Here is a 15,471-nt window from a genome sequence, read left to right as displayed (position 1 = left end):
CGGGATCGACAAATGCTTGAGCATGTTGTTTTGCACCTTTACGTGAAATTACAGCTTTACACTGATTACACACGGCGTTATTCTCGTCTCTTCTGGTGAAATGTTGCCTCGCAGTTGAAGCAGGTCAGCGGGTGACGTTTACGTAATGTACTGCGACGCGACGTAGGAAAAAGCAGAAAATGCCATGCTGGAAAATGAGAGAATCGTGAAGAATAATAGCTAACGCTGGAGGTGTACAATTTTGATGGAACTTGATCAATTGGAACCGGTTCTAAGTCTGAACCAGTTTTCAATTCCCACCCCTAACCACAAGTGGACTAGTAGACATAAATTATATAGTAGTGGAAAAAACGTTTTTGGACATGACAAGCTGGGGCGCCGATAAGGAGGGGTAAACATGACAAATTCATGGGGCCCAGCGTTTGTGAGGGCATTTGTTATCTACTGTGTAAGAGAGACAAAGAAGTTGGGAATCGGACATTCAAAGCATGTTAAGTTTCAGTTTCATTTTCATGCTAGCACAAGTGACGTTATGTGTGGACCACGCTCCGAGAGATTGACAAGGAACTGAATTTTATGAAAGGGCCCACAACGTTTAGCTTTCATGAGGCCCAGATTTGCGGCACCCCTGATGACAAGGGAATTGTAAAATGTTAAGGTTCTCATTTTAACACACCACCTGTGAAGATCAATACATCGTCACTGTAAAAAAAAAAATTATGCATGCGTATGTGATAAGTAAAACCAGCCACTGATGTAACAATTGACTTTCATGTTATTGGCCTTGTGCTTTTGTAAAATGCTTAAAACCCATCACACTTCTATATTTGACAGACAGCAGCAAGCAGACTCAGTGTTTTTAGATGTAAAAATATTCTTGCTTCAACCCCTGATTCAGTGACTTCTGTGTCCATCCAAATTGTGTCCAAAGTGCTACAAAACCTTCCATGACAGAAACCCTTACATTTTTACACAATTTAAAAAATTATCATGAAATGGCTGCATCAGACATACAAAAAAATGCTAATTATTGTTTTGTTTTTTATTACAAAACTAAAATCTTGACAGTTTCGACATGTCATGCCCTGGATGTGTTTCATTACGTTGTTGAAACAGTTTTGATGTCGATGGAACAGAGCATGTGCAGAAGGGAGCATGTGGGTTTGGTGAATGGAACAGTACTGGGCAGAGTTCAGTGACTTAAGTGATTCTTAATGCAATATATCACAAATTCATGGGGTGTCCAAAAAGTTTTTCCATCGCTGTAGTTTTATGCTTTTAGTATTCTGATACTATCGTGCTGATTCAGGATTCATATTGGCAGATACGACTGGACAGAGAGATGAGTCTGACGAAGTGGTTGTGCAGCTTAATTCTTTATTTAGGCCTATTTCTGTTCCAACCTTGATTTCACTGCGTTGTCAGATGCATTTTTCCATCTTCAGAACCTAGGAGTTTTTCCACAGCTGACCTACATAGTATAATCGCAGCCGGGTTGTCTCAGCACTGCTGTGTCCTTCTGAATTCTCCTTTCCGTATAACCTTAACCCCGTCATATTTTCTACCGAGGTCAAGCAAAAGTGGTGAAGAAAAATAGATAGGAGGTAATTTTTTGGACTTTTTGGACACACTCATACACTCCTCGTGCGTAATCTGTCACTTTTGCTGATGACTTGCTCTTTTTAAGTCCTCAAACCTGTGAGTCTTCCAGTGATTTACATAGGTTGAGATAGAAATGAATACGTATTTCTGAACCTCACTTTCTGCTATCAAAGCATATTTTTGAGATTCCAAATAGTGTTGGTGGGAGATATCTTCACACAGCTAATGAGAGATTTGTTATTTATGAGGAGCTTCCCTACTTCCATTCCTGCACCTGTAATGAGTGTCAACGAGCACTTGACTTAACTCGACGTTAATCACCATAATTACAAAACTAGATTACTTTTTGACGTCAGAATCCGCTAATTCACTGGGATAAAATGCTGCACTGCAGTAGTTTAAATATGTAAATCATCATATGTGAGTTTATTTTGTTTACATATTGGATGAATAATTCATTTTTGTTCATGTTAACAGATATTAGTTAAAATTTATAGGCAGGAAATAGCAATGCTTTTGAGATCGGAGTCACTTTTTTGTGTTTACGTGTTGGATTCATTTGACGCTACATGTAAATTGCATAACTTGTCGACTTAATGTTAGTTTAAAAAGCTGTGTTCAATGGTCTTGCATGTGTCTAAAGGCTAAATATATTTAAAATTAGCAAAGAGAAAAGGTTATGGTGCTTATGGACTCCATTTTGTGACTGATACTAGTGGTGGTACAAACAGTAGGTTGTTTTATATTTTGTGCTTCCTCTGTAATGGCAGAGCTTATATGTAAAGCAGTGTGCTCTGGACTGGATGAAACAGCTTAAGCCTCTTAAATCACATTTAAAATTTAAAGCGAATACATTTCTTCAGCCTGAGACAAATGATGAAATACTTGAACAAATACAGTGTTTGTATAAAGGCCCCTAATGCAAACTGCATTTCTGTCTAAGGCAAAAAACAAACAATAAAAAGGCGAAATAAACCCTCCAGATGTATTTTTTCCCACCAGCAGTCACATACAGTTTAAGTCATCCACATTTGCTTGTGTGGGATGTGTATCCAGCTCATTTGCCTGGAGGTGGTTTATTCAGTTTATCTTTATTGGGGCATCAGCAGAGAAGAAAGACTGTAAGCTTTGGAGAGGTGGCCTTTCTAAACCTGTGGCACATGTTACCAATCAGTCCAACTTTTACTCTTAATTATACACATGAAGGAGTATACTCTAATCTTTCACAAGGAACTTAACTATGTAGCAGAGCACATCCACATATTCTGTTTTTTCCACTTTTTGTCTTAATTCTCCACATTTTTTACACTATTGATTTTTTTTCTGATACTGATGTCAGCTTTTTGTGAAAACTCTTTTGTCCATTTTGCAATTGTGTCTTGTGAAAATAATCATTCTTAAAGATTTATGAAATATATACAAAACGCCTTTCTACCCACGTCCGAAATATGTCAGACAAGTTTTGCCTCATCTCGTCAGCCTTGATCTCAGATTGGCCTCACTGTGCTTGAGCTGTCAAGCCTACGGGCAGCTGAAAAGATTTGGCTGTATTTCCTAAATCTCTGGTGGACATTTATTGACAAGGTATGGGAGGAATAGAAAACAAGCAAAATTTTATTAGAGCACTGAGTAAGAAGGGGAAGTGGGGAAATGTATGGGGCACTGATGCCTTTCCTCAGGGCTGTCAGGGCTTTATATGCTCCCCGTCACGGTGCTCTGCACTGCCTGATGACTTCATGGCCCTGAAATAGAGGCTTTCATCAGGAGAGACCTCCCTTGTCCACTAAACGATTAGACAGACAGTCATTTCGTTATGATTGCTGGGCATTGCTCTGTAATCAATTTCAATGTTTTGGCCTAAGCGGTGTGATTTGGTGGGTGTGAAATTCAAAGACTGCTTATGTTTTCGCTCCTGATGTTTTATTCCTCTTCCTCTTTACAGGATAATTTCCCTGCAGGAAACCCAGAGAGGCTTCAAGATTTGAAGTCCACCGTTGATCTCCTGACCAGCATTACCTTCTTCAGGATGAAGGTAACATTGGTGTATGTGCTGAACATTAGGAGACGTATCATTATACTTAATCATTTTAATAAAACATGATGAAGTACAAGTTACCGACCATCGTCTTGGATATGTGTCACTTATAACCTTTTATCACTGGGCTACTGTGCCCTTGGTTTAGTGTCTGAACAGTAGTGATGGCTATAAAACCCCCCAATTCAATTATTATCATAAACTCAGATTGATTTTCAGTACATTTAATTTAAGAGAAATCAATTCACACACATAATCCCTGAAAACCTTTCACTCCTGATACCACTAACCATTTAAAACCAAACGATTTATTGTTTACTGTTCACCTTGTCCAATAGTAAAGAGTAGACCAATAAAATATGTCTGTATAGTGTAGTATATATTGACCTGCATACTGAAGAATGTGCTTCTATGTTTAAAAAGCTTCCAGCTCTTTATGTCTCCTCTTCCTCCCTCAAACACTATGTCAAGTTGTCTCTTGCTGTATGAAAGGCCTCGCTCCATTCAGCTCTCTTTTGGTGGGGGGGTGTAGTCCTGGAGCACTGAGGCATAGCTAAGATGGCAGCTATGAGCAAAGGAATGAAAACTGTCACTTTAGGTTACCAAAGCTTTCACTCTGTGCCATGACCGTGCTGAGCTTGACTGTGTAGAAGTCCTACAGCTCTCACACCGGAGCTACAGTGTTACTATATGGTATACTGCACACTTACCTAAATGTCAAACTAGGCATATGTCAATTAGGACATGCATAATACATGTGAATAGGTTGCTCTTTTAATGCACCAGTGTGCCTGTGTATATTGGTGTAAATATTTCAAACATGTAATAAGATATGATTAGACGATGCATAAAAAATGAAGGACAAAATGTGGTGTATTTGGGTTGATAGGAATATGTGCCATTTTTGTATAATTTAATACACAGGTTGGTCTGCTTCAGTATATAGGTGAGTGTTGAACCTTGTGGCCATACCTGCATTAATCCTGTGCTTGTGTTTTTGTTTGTCTGTGATGTAGGTACAAGAGCTCCAGAGTCCACCGAGGGCCAGTATGGTGGTGAAGGACTGCGTGAAAGCATGTCTGGACTCTACATACAAATACATTTTTGATAACTGTCATGAACTGTACAACCAACTCCTGGACCAGGTAAATCATCTTTCCGCATTCTGTTAACTTTTGATACTTTTCCCTTTTTAGCACATATAATTTACATTCATACTTGTATTTCTTAACCCATACAGACCCAGTGCTAGTTTTATGGCAGTTCCCAAATGAATTTCTCTCTATTTAACCTTCCTTAAGTGATTTATCACTATTTATTGTAATATTTTTTTTTATCTTTATTTAGCTATTTTTTGTGTAAATCGTGTATTTTCCTATATTTAATTGAGTAATCATGTAAATGTTCATAAAACCTCAGATTAAAGTTGAGGGTTATTTTATTAGAAACAGAGAAAACTGAAGAAAAAGTGACTTTTTCAATAAAATCTATCATAAACCTATAAAGACCCAAACATCCACCATCTACCAAAATGATCTATTGATGTAATAATAATAATAATCATAATAATACATTGTTTTTATATAGTGCTTTTCTAAGTATTCAAAGACGCTTGTAAGGTTTGTAAGGTTTAATTCCTGTTGATCCACTAATCCTATTATAAATAATTGGTGTAAAAACTTTTCATGGTCATCACGTATGACCCATTTGGATGTTCAGAGGCTCCGTAGTTACCGTGGAAACACCGTCATCTTCTACAGCACTGATTCACCGGTAAAACCCATGGAGTTGGATTAATGACAGTGGATGGACACACTTGGTTTGTGTTCAGTTAATGACAGATTTTGCTGAAAAAGTCACTTTTTCATCACTTTTCTCTATTATTGATATAATAACCCTCAACTTTAATCTGAGCTTTTATGAACATCTACATGATCAGTAAATTACATGTTGGAAAATACCTGATTTTCACTGAAAAACCCCCCACAAAATACAGAAGATAATTTCACAATAAATGGTGGTAAACCACTTAAGGATGGTTAAATATAGAGAAAAATTAATTTTGGAACAGACACAAATGTCACACAGGGTCCTTATGGGTTAATTGAACATAAAAACAAGTGTGTCCATCCACTGTCATTGATCCAACTCCATGGGTTTTACTGGTGAATCAATGTTGTAGGAGATAGCGGTGTTTCCACGTTTACTACGGAGCCTCTGAACGTCAAAAAGGATCATATCTGATCACTATGAAAAGATGATAAACTGAATTTTACACCAATTACTTACATGTATTGATAGAGTTAGTGGATCTGCAGGTATTGAACATTTTAGATTAATAGATGATTCTGGTTGATGGTGGATATTTGGGTCTTTATGGGTTAAACATTTACATAAAGATAGTGCTGAAAATGTGATAGCTGTGCACATGATCAGCTTCCAAAATCTGCATCCGGCCTGCAGAGTGAGCCTGATGTATTGTGGCGCCATTTCACACACGTGATGCAAATGAAATAACAAGACACAACAGAACTCATTAACTTGAAACCCGTTGACGTGGGTTTTGAAACTTTGATGTCTAATCAAGTAATACTATCTGAGGAAGGAGGAGCTGATGAGGCCTTGACAGTGTTGGAGTCAAATCAAATAATGCTCTCCAGATTTTTCTAATGTCCGTAGAGAGTACACAACATCATAACAGAAACAGTGTTTCATAATCAGAAGTGGTATATGCTTCAAATTCTGCCTCAAGGGTTTTGTCTTGTTCTGTTTCCTACTTTTCCATAATCGTCAAGAAGTATGTGTATCACTCATTAAAACCCTGTCCTTGTGCTCATGATTCATACTTTGTGCTTTATACTTAAAAGTGTTTAGTTTGTAGCCAAAGCATCTCTACAACCTAAAGCAGTGGTTCTCAAACTTTTTACAGTGGAGAACCACCTGAAATATACTTTTTATCCAAGTACCCTCAACTCTCGCTTCATCATTTTTGATTGAAAAAAATTTGGCAAAATTTGTTCGTGTGCCAAAGGTGTCTGTTTATATTTTTAAAACTGTGTAAACAAACAACATATATTTAATTTAAATATATAAAAAAATACAAATTTTTTAAAGTAAATTTTGTGTGCAAAATATGAACTGAAAAGTGCCTTCTTTCACTGATAAGAAAAATAAATAAATTAGTCATTAATTATAAAATGAACTTTTCATCAGCAAAAAATAATTAAATAGCTACACAAAAGAACTCATTTTGAATAATATAAAACAGAAATGTTCTTAAAATGTTACCAAAGCTTAAACAAGATGATTGACAATAAAACTATTATATGAATGTATGTATTGTGTTTTATATTTCAGCATTAATTGTCGTACATGATGACTCACTGAATGTGTTTTTCCAAAAAAATTTCAAGTACCCCCTGGGCTTCTTCCAAGTACCCCTGGGGGTATGCATACCCTACTTTGGGAACCCCTGACCTGAAACCTGAATTTTACAACAGATGTCTATTCACCCAAGTTTTAATAAGAATTAAATCATCTACCACCCACTCAGTTTTACTTTCGGTCTTGTTACTTGCATTATTGTTGTTTTTATGGCTTTCTTGAGCTTGACAGTCATAACCCAGCCCACTAGTGGCCCACGCAGAGCAAGCAAACAGTATTAAAAAAACACATTTTATGTCTAGTATGTATAAAATAATGAGAAGAACCTAATAAATTCCAGGCCTGTATATTGCAAAGTATTTTTGGACACATAAGAAATAACTTGAGTTTTCATTTCCATGAGTAAATACAGTATACGCCTGGCACATCTCACACATCTGCTCTGCAAATTTATACAGTCACATTGCATCTACAAACTAAGCAGAAGTGTGAAGTGCAGTTTTTATGAACTCACTGCACAAATAATTAGCTGCTTAAGCTTGATTAATTGCTTAAATTAATGCTCAACAATACTGGGAATTTTGTTGTAAATTAAGTGTAACTAAAGATGTATCAATGCCTCATATTGTCCCCATAGTATACTGTGCAACAATATGAAATAATCAGTTGTAAAAACAATAATCTGTCAGTGATACCCCTAATGGATCGACTGTAATAACTAATGTTTTCTAGCTGTAGTGTTTCCTCGCCCTGCCTCCCACCACCTCTCACAACCGTACCCTGTATCACCTTCAGCATGTCATAAAGCTGACATTATACTTGCCCTTTCAGTTTTAGTGTATTTTGTTTAGATGTGTGACAATGCTGGGAAAATATAAATTCAGTCTGCTGTGGCTGGAAATCAATAAACAGTATATCGTCACTGACATTTACCAGACAGTAAAAATTTACACTGTGTCTATTGAATACTTTGCATGAGGGACTTTCTGCACTGAAGAGCCATATGAAAGCAGCTGTGCATCAGACAGCGTTTACTGAATGCAGATTATCATCGCAACCGTTCAGGACTATTCTGGATCACAAAAATAGCTCAAAGATGAAAGATTTAATCTGTGCATGCATGGATGTTTATTAGACACATAATAAACTATTACTGTTTTACTAGCGTACCATGAGAAACCGGAACCATGATCTTGTAATGACACCAAGCATCCTCATTTAATTTAAGAAACATAGTGTTAACGTGTTGTTTTGTTGGAAGCTCCAAGAATAAGTCCGGATTCTTTTAGGTCTCATTTTTATAAATTTAATTTGGCTTATCTGATCACAAAGTACATAGTATGACTCAGTGCTGAGGATCCACACCAAGCAGGAAATGGATCCAGAGATTCCAATGCACATCATTTTTAGAATCCTTGTAAACTGATCTTCAAACTATGGGCTGACCCCCTTGTGCTAGGTGGGTTGGGTCACAAAAATGGGCTGGTGTTATCTGACTCTGAAGTCAAACAGATGTTTAACCCTATACTGACAGTGTGTTTACATTTTATCTGCTGTGGTTTACAATCCTATATGGGCATGTTTATTTAAAAGTGTGTCTAAGGTAAAACCTAAGTCCTGTGATCATAAATCTGTCAGTTTAGTATGTTGACCAAGATGTGACCCATAAAATTCTAAGAACTTTACCACAAACTAGTGAAACAAAGGAATCTATGAAACAAACTACTACTACTACTGACTAATATTTGATTAAACTTTAGACTTTAACTATTTAAATTAAAATAATATTTCAATAGTATCAGCTACTCCTCAGTTAAGTTTTATTGACAGAGTGTGAATATTTGTATATGTGCTGGTTTACTCGTGCTTTGGCCTTGCCTGAGTAAATGATCATCCAACAGGCAGCTCTGCCTGATTATTTTACGGTTTCCTTCCCAAGGAAAATGGCCTCCACACCACAGACGATAACGTCTTTTTAGGTCGTAATAGGGTGCAATCCGCTCAAAAGTTGAATAATAAGCTTCCTTTGTTTAAACAGCCAGAGGGGTTGTAAGCAATTACTGAAGCAGAGAGATAGACGCTTTCACTAATTACATCTTCGTCCACCACAGTTTCACAGCAGACAGCCTCTCCATCAATGCTTCTTCCACAGCAGAGGGAAAAGATATAAGCTTCATCCAATGCAGACCCCACTGTGACTATAAATTATATTTTTTCATATAGACTAGGTAGCCTTTGACTCAACGGATGAGATGCATTTCAGACCCCAATCCTTGCGCCGCTAACAGTGAGTGAGTGCAGCGACACAAGAGCTGACATTGTGGCCAAGCAGGCAGTGAAATATCTGAGCCACAACGAGGCATCTTGCATAACATAACAACAAAGTCTCTGCTTCTGCCTGGGTGTAAAATGACTCGGGGGAGGAGGAGCAGGGGGGGATGTAGCTTCACAGTTTCTTAAATCCTGGCAGAAAAGAGAGGATTTGGAAGGCAAGGAAAAGGGGAAATATAGAAAGAAATGTGGACTGGAAATGAAGATGCACAGGTTTGAAATACCTCATATCCTGTGCATGCATCCATGAAATAAATATAAATGTATACATTATACAAAATATTCACGTATAAGCAAAAATCATTTCAAAGTGGGAGTTGAGTGATTGTTGACAGGAGTGGATTGTATGCTGTGCTGTGTCTGAAAAGAAAATAAGGGACAGATTTACCAAGGCAGCACAAATTAGCAAGACTGCAATCCAGAAAAAGCGCCAAAGGGAGTGGCCTGTTTTAGTGGGTGATCTACCAACAAAATGCAGAATTGTGAACAGAAACGCAGCCAATTCATTTCAATAATGACCCATGCTGCTCTACCAAAATAACTGCAAATGAGCGCAGAGGCAGAATACGCATACACACAAGTGATGAAAGTGCAGCGATTCTACTAACACAGATACAGCTTGGTACGCAATATTGTGACAAATACAAGTGTAGGTTTTAAACATGAGAAAAAGATGCGAGGCAGGAGGAGTTTTCAGTAGTAGAACTGGAGGATTTGATGGATAACTCTAAAATGAAATAGTGGTTAGAATACAAAATTACAATGTTCAACTTGTTCCCAAAGGCACATCAGGATCGCATTACCATCGAGGTACATACAGGAGGGAGATTCATTCCACAGAGGAAATTAAAGAAGATGGTGTATGATACAAACGGGATGTACAGAGAAGTGACGTTTGTAGGTCGTCATTGCATTGGATTCCGACATCTATAAATCATAACACTGCGGTCAAACCATAGCTAGAGATACAGTTATTCGATCTGTTGGGTAGGCTATTGATTTTTAATATCAGCGACACATAAGAAACATTGTGTGTTGTTTAAATGTCATTGAGCTAAAGATTTCATGAGTCTTTTTGGCACGTAGCCTTGACTCCATGTTAAAGTAAAACCTTCACTTCTTGTTGAGCCACGTACCAATTTGATAACATTATGTCAGTGGCTCTTTCCAATAATGATCTCAGGACAAGGACAAACACAGGTGAAAATGTGTTCCGGTTTGTAGTCGATCAGCTGTCGTAACGCCTTCGCCTGTCATTCAATAACATCAACACAAGCAGAGAGAATTTACTTCTTCTACCACTTCTTCCCATCAGTGCTTGCTCTGTGTGCAGCAGTCACAACCATGCCAAGTGCAAATGTGTTAAGACAGGCCTCGTTTAATTACATTTTTTTTATTTTAACTGTAAATTGACAGCTGCAAACCTTAGTAAATGGCATTGCACGACTAATTTAAATGCTCTCCTCACCAAATTTTTGCTCACAGTTACATTTGTGGATATGTAACTGTGACTATGCCTTTGCAGTGTGAACTCGTGACAGTCTTTCTGTAATACCAAGGGTTTACACTAGTGCAAAGCCTTAACCCTTTATTGAACAAGTGACTATTTTTGGTCATTTCCGCGCATATTACAAGACAGTCACAGCAACAATTACAGTGAGGAGAGTGAGTCAACAGTCTCAGGTTAAATGTGGTCTACAGGCTCTGGAAGGTCCACCTCTGCATGAACAGTGAGTGGAACTGCTTTGTTAGGTACCATGAAATAATGGTACTAATCAGGGTGCGATTTGTTGAGGGGATGGGGGGGGGGTCAACCCCTCTGGTTTTTACATCCCCACTTCTGCTCAATGAAGTTCATCCTCGAGGGCGAGGGGGCAACCAGCCAATGTAAATAACAGGCAGGTTGTAACAGTTTTCTTCCACCTATATCCTACATTACTGGCGCTAACGTTCACTTGAACCAAACTGTCGGCAGTCTCAGAATTTGCGAACATCCCCATGCACTGGGGCGCCGTAAAGGGGGGGGTAAACGTGACAAATTCATAGGGTCCAGCATTTGTGTGTCCAGTGGATACAGGTTAGAAGTCATGAAAATTTTGTGTAAGATCTGCTGTATAATAAAGGAATAGAACCCAGTAGTTGTACATTTACAGTATGTGAAGTTTCTATTTCGTTTCATGCCAGCGTTGGTTACGTTAGTTATGGACCGCACCCCCACATGTATAACCCCCCCACACACACACACACACTCTGACAAAAAAAACCTAAAAACACCCCCCTTTCTCTCTGTTTTTTTTTGACAAATGGCACCCTGGATATCACTGCCATTTGGAGTCAGTAGTTTGCTATGTGACTGTCACCAAGTTGACTTTTTGGAGCCATAAGTGACCATATTTGGATAAAAGGGGTTTAACTACTGAAGCCAAAGGGGTCATGTGATAAGTGCTAACTTAACTGACTCGTCAAAACAGTAAATTTAATCAAGTACTTGATTGCATAACTATTGTTAGTCTCAGAATTCGCGAACGTCCCCATGCACTGGAGCACAATGGGGGGGGGGGTGAATGTGAGAAATTCATGGGGCCCAGCATTTGTGGGGGGCCCATAGAGCAGTGGAGGGGGTCCAGTGGATACAGTTTAAAAGTTGTGAAAATTTTGTGTATAATAGAGGAATAGAACCTGGGAGTTGGATGTTGAAAGTATGTTAAGTTTCACTTTCATTTCACGCCAGCGTTAGTTACATTAGTTATGGACCGCACCCCCACATATATAACTGCTGCACCCCCCCACCTCTTTTTTTTTTTTTTTTTGACAAATTACACCCTGGTACCAATGTAAGTAATGATGTTGTCATGACCCAGCTCTATGCATGACAGAAGGACGCCGACAACAAAGTATGTATCAAAGAACAAGGTGGTTTATTTACAGTAAAATAAAGAGAAATGTGCAAAACAATATTAACAGTATTGGGTGTGGTATCTGTAGCATCAGTAATGGGGTGAGTGTTGAGGTGAGTGAAAGTGATGAGTGTGGGTGTTGTATGGTGAAAAGCAAAAGACAAAGGTAACGAAAAGATATGGGTGGTCAGGCGCTGGTGTCGGCCTGACATGTACGCTGCTCCGCCCCAAACTCCATCTGCATACAAATATTTGGAACAGACAAGCAGCCCACATGACCAATAGGAAGGGGTCATGACAATGTTCAAAGGGATAATGTGTATGTTGACAGTCTAAAAGTCATGTTGTAATGTTCTAAAATACATGTTCCTTTCACATAATATGCATTTTTCTTGTATTTTTGTTTTATATATGTACTTCTTGGCTTTATTTATTTGCCATATATGGGCAAGGAACCAAATACAGTAACTTCATTGATCTTGATTTTCTATACGACAATAAAAAATATTGAGAAATTTCACAAAAGTAGTAAAGTCTTGTTATGTCCTCCAATAACACCCTACGGTTGAAATTTAAGATTAGAGTATTTCTGAGCTGGGGTGTCAAACTCACTGTAGTACAGGGGCCACATTAGCTAAATTTGATCTGAAGTGGGCCGAACCAGTAGAATAATAACAGAATAATATACAAATTATGTCAACTCCAAACTTTTCTCTATATTTTAGAGCGAAAAAAGTAAATTTACTATATGAAAACGTTTACATCTACAAACTATCCTTTCAAAAGATGTGAATAACATGAACAAACTGAAAAAATAAGTGTAATTTTAACAATATTCTGCCTCAGTTTATCATTTACACATGTACATTAAAACTTACAGATCACAGTGGATCTACAAACAGAAAACATTTAGTAACAGAATCTTGTTAAAATTATACTTACTTCTCTTAAGACATTTAAGGTTGTTCATATTTGTTCAGGTTATTCACTTTTTTTGTGAAATTATACTTTGTTTTAGTGTAAATACATGAAAATATTTACATTTACAAAGAGAAAAATGTCGAGTTGTCATTATTAATATGTTATTATAATGATATTTTACTGGTTCGACCCACTTGAGATTGAATTGGTCTGAATGTGGAACCTGAACTAAAAGGATTAATATCTTAGTGTAATTTTTGCATTTCACAAATTCATCCCAAGGGCCGGACTGGACCCTTTGGAGGGCTGGATTTGGCCCCCGGGCCGCATGTTTGACACCTGTGCTGTAAAGGGTTAAAGAGAGCACTCCCAGGAATCCTATTTTGCACTAACAAGCACTTTAAATGCAAGTCCTTTATTTACTCATATTTGCAGCATACAATTTTAAATTAAACCGACATTTTATTTTTTTTCCAGAATATATTAATTCAGATAGATTCTGATCCAACCTACATGTACAACCTACTTTGCAATGACACAGCTTCAGCTCTATCCAGGGCTCATTCCTTTGGGAATTTGATCGGTTCCTCTATGATCACCCTTCACTCAGAGACTCTGTAATTTGTGTCACATTGTGAGAATTGATGAGGAGCCAGTTGTATGTTAATGCTGATTTCTCCCACTCAGGGACTGACTGTGCACAAACAACACACATAAACCACTTGCTTCCCTCTAGAGGAGTGACATGTTACTATGAATATTGCTGCTAGTGCCCACTCCAACGTTGGTAGTGAGAGTAGGAGGACCATACTGCTCTGAATGCAGTATTGTGGTCACATCCTACTGAGACTGAAGCCCATGGGTGTGTTGTTGACTGTAAAAGGATGCCAGGCTACTTAATCACCTTTAACAATGTGTTTGTCTGTACTTGAGAGGAATACAAATGAGCAAAGAGAGTCTACACTACATTTTAGAGGGAAGCGCGCGGCATCCAATCTAGTAGGTATAACGCAACCTTCAGTGTCCTCCACATGTATGTACATATATGCAGACAGAACTATGATCACACACACAAACAAAGACATACAGACGGGCTTACCTCCTGCAGACATTTGTTTCATTATTCATGTCTCCAGTTCAACAAACCTTTCTGTATGTGGAGTTTATCTCCCCCCAATGGCACAGACTTCATATTTCAGACCATACTTTTCTCTACATATTCTGCATTGTAATTTCTCTTTCATGAACTCTTTATCAGGAGCTATAGTTTATTGTAGAAACATCTTTTAGTTGTGATCTAAAATCATGAATTGCTTGTCTGGAAAAAAAAAAAAAAAAAAAAATAGGGCTTTCCAGCTGTGATCCATCATCTTATCTATAAGTGAGCATTTTCTTTAAAGCCATTTTGCCACAGTCATGGGAATAATCACTGCAGAATATTAACACATCCATAAAAATCCAATGCTAACAGTGTTCAGCTTAAACAAATTAGAAGTTGAAGAGTTTATATGTGCTGTGGAGTTGCCTCCATCTTCACGCTGTTTCTCTCGTGGTATGCAGCAAACAGAAATGTACATGCAAATTAGAAACACCCATGCTTTTGATCACGATGATACCTTGTAGTAATCTCTTTTCATACTGGAGGATAGACTTAACCTTTGTTGCCTCAAATCCGACTGATTAAACTGATGGGCTGTGGTTTGGCATCATCAGCTGTCAGCTGTAAACTGATCTGGGATTCTTGTTCCTGTGAGATTAAATTCTGTTCTTCCAGCTGCAATGTCCATAAAACATGCCACAAGATAACATGGCTTGTGTCATCGGACATTTAAATAAGAATCAGTATCAAGGTGATTACTGAAGCAACTGATTCGATTGTAAGGATTGTATTGAGGATGAATAGACCAGGATTTTCATTTTCCCACTTCTTCCTACATCTACTCTATATGCTGCACATAAGTCAATACGCCAAACGTTGTTAAATAATCCACCCTAAATTATTCAGTAATAGATCTGAATGTTTCACTCTTAACACAATTTCTGTTCATCTAAAATACATTTTGTTCCTTCCAGCGTTACGTAACACAAATGAGGGAATGTGTGTAGCGTCCTCATGGGAGGGAATGTCCCCACGGTCCACAGTCACAAATTATATTTGTCATTGTCAGTGTGCACAAGTGTGGGTTTGTATATAATAATGCCTGTGCACAATGCAGATCTGTCAGTGTGCCTAATTCCGTTCCACTATGTGCATGCAGTGTGTTGCCTTGCTTCCTTACTGTGGAAGATGTTAGTCGTAGA

The 15,471-nt window shown here is 38.0% G+C and overlaps 1 protein-coding gene across 3 annotated transcripts in view; it reads left to right on the top strand.

Moving 5' to 3' along the window:
• Positions 1-15,471, top strand: part of unc13c (unc-13 homolog C (C. elegans)) — a 138,786-nt gene that overhangs the window by 65,048 nt on the left and 58,267 nt on the right. For all 3 annotated transcript variants that reach the window (XM_030161892.1, XM_030161900.1, XM_030161884.1), the window contains 2 exons: positions 3,545-3,634; positions 4,654-4,782. In XM_030161892.1, coding sequence (XP_030017752.1) covers positions 3,545-3,634; positions 4,654-4,782 — 219 coding nt within the window. The remainder of the gene's footprint in view (positions 1-3,544; positions 3,635-4,653; positions 4,783-15,471) is intronic.

This window comes from Sphaeramia orbicularis, chromosome 3, assembly GCF_902148855.1.
Source record: "Sphaeramia orbicularis chromosome 3, fSphaOr1.1, whole genome shotgun sequence".
NCBI lineage: Eukaryota > Metazoa > Chordata > Actinopteri > Kurtiformes > Apogonidae > Sphaeramia > Sphaeramia orbicularis.
The sequence above is the reverse complement of the archived record's forward strand: the minus strand, read 5'-3'. Positions and strand labels throughout refer to the sequence as shown.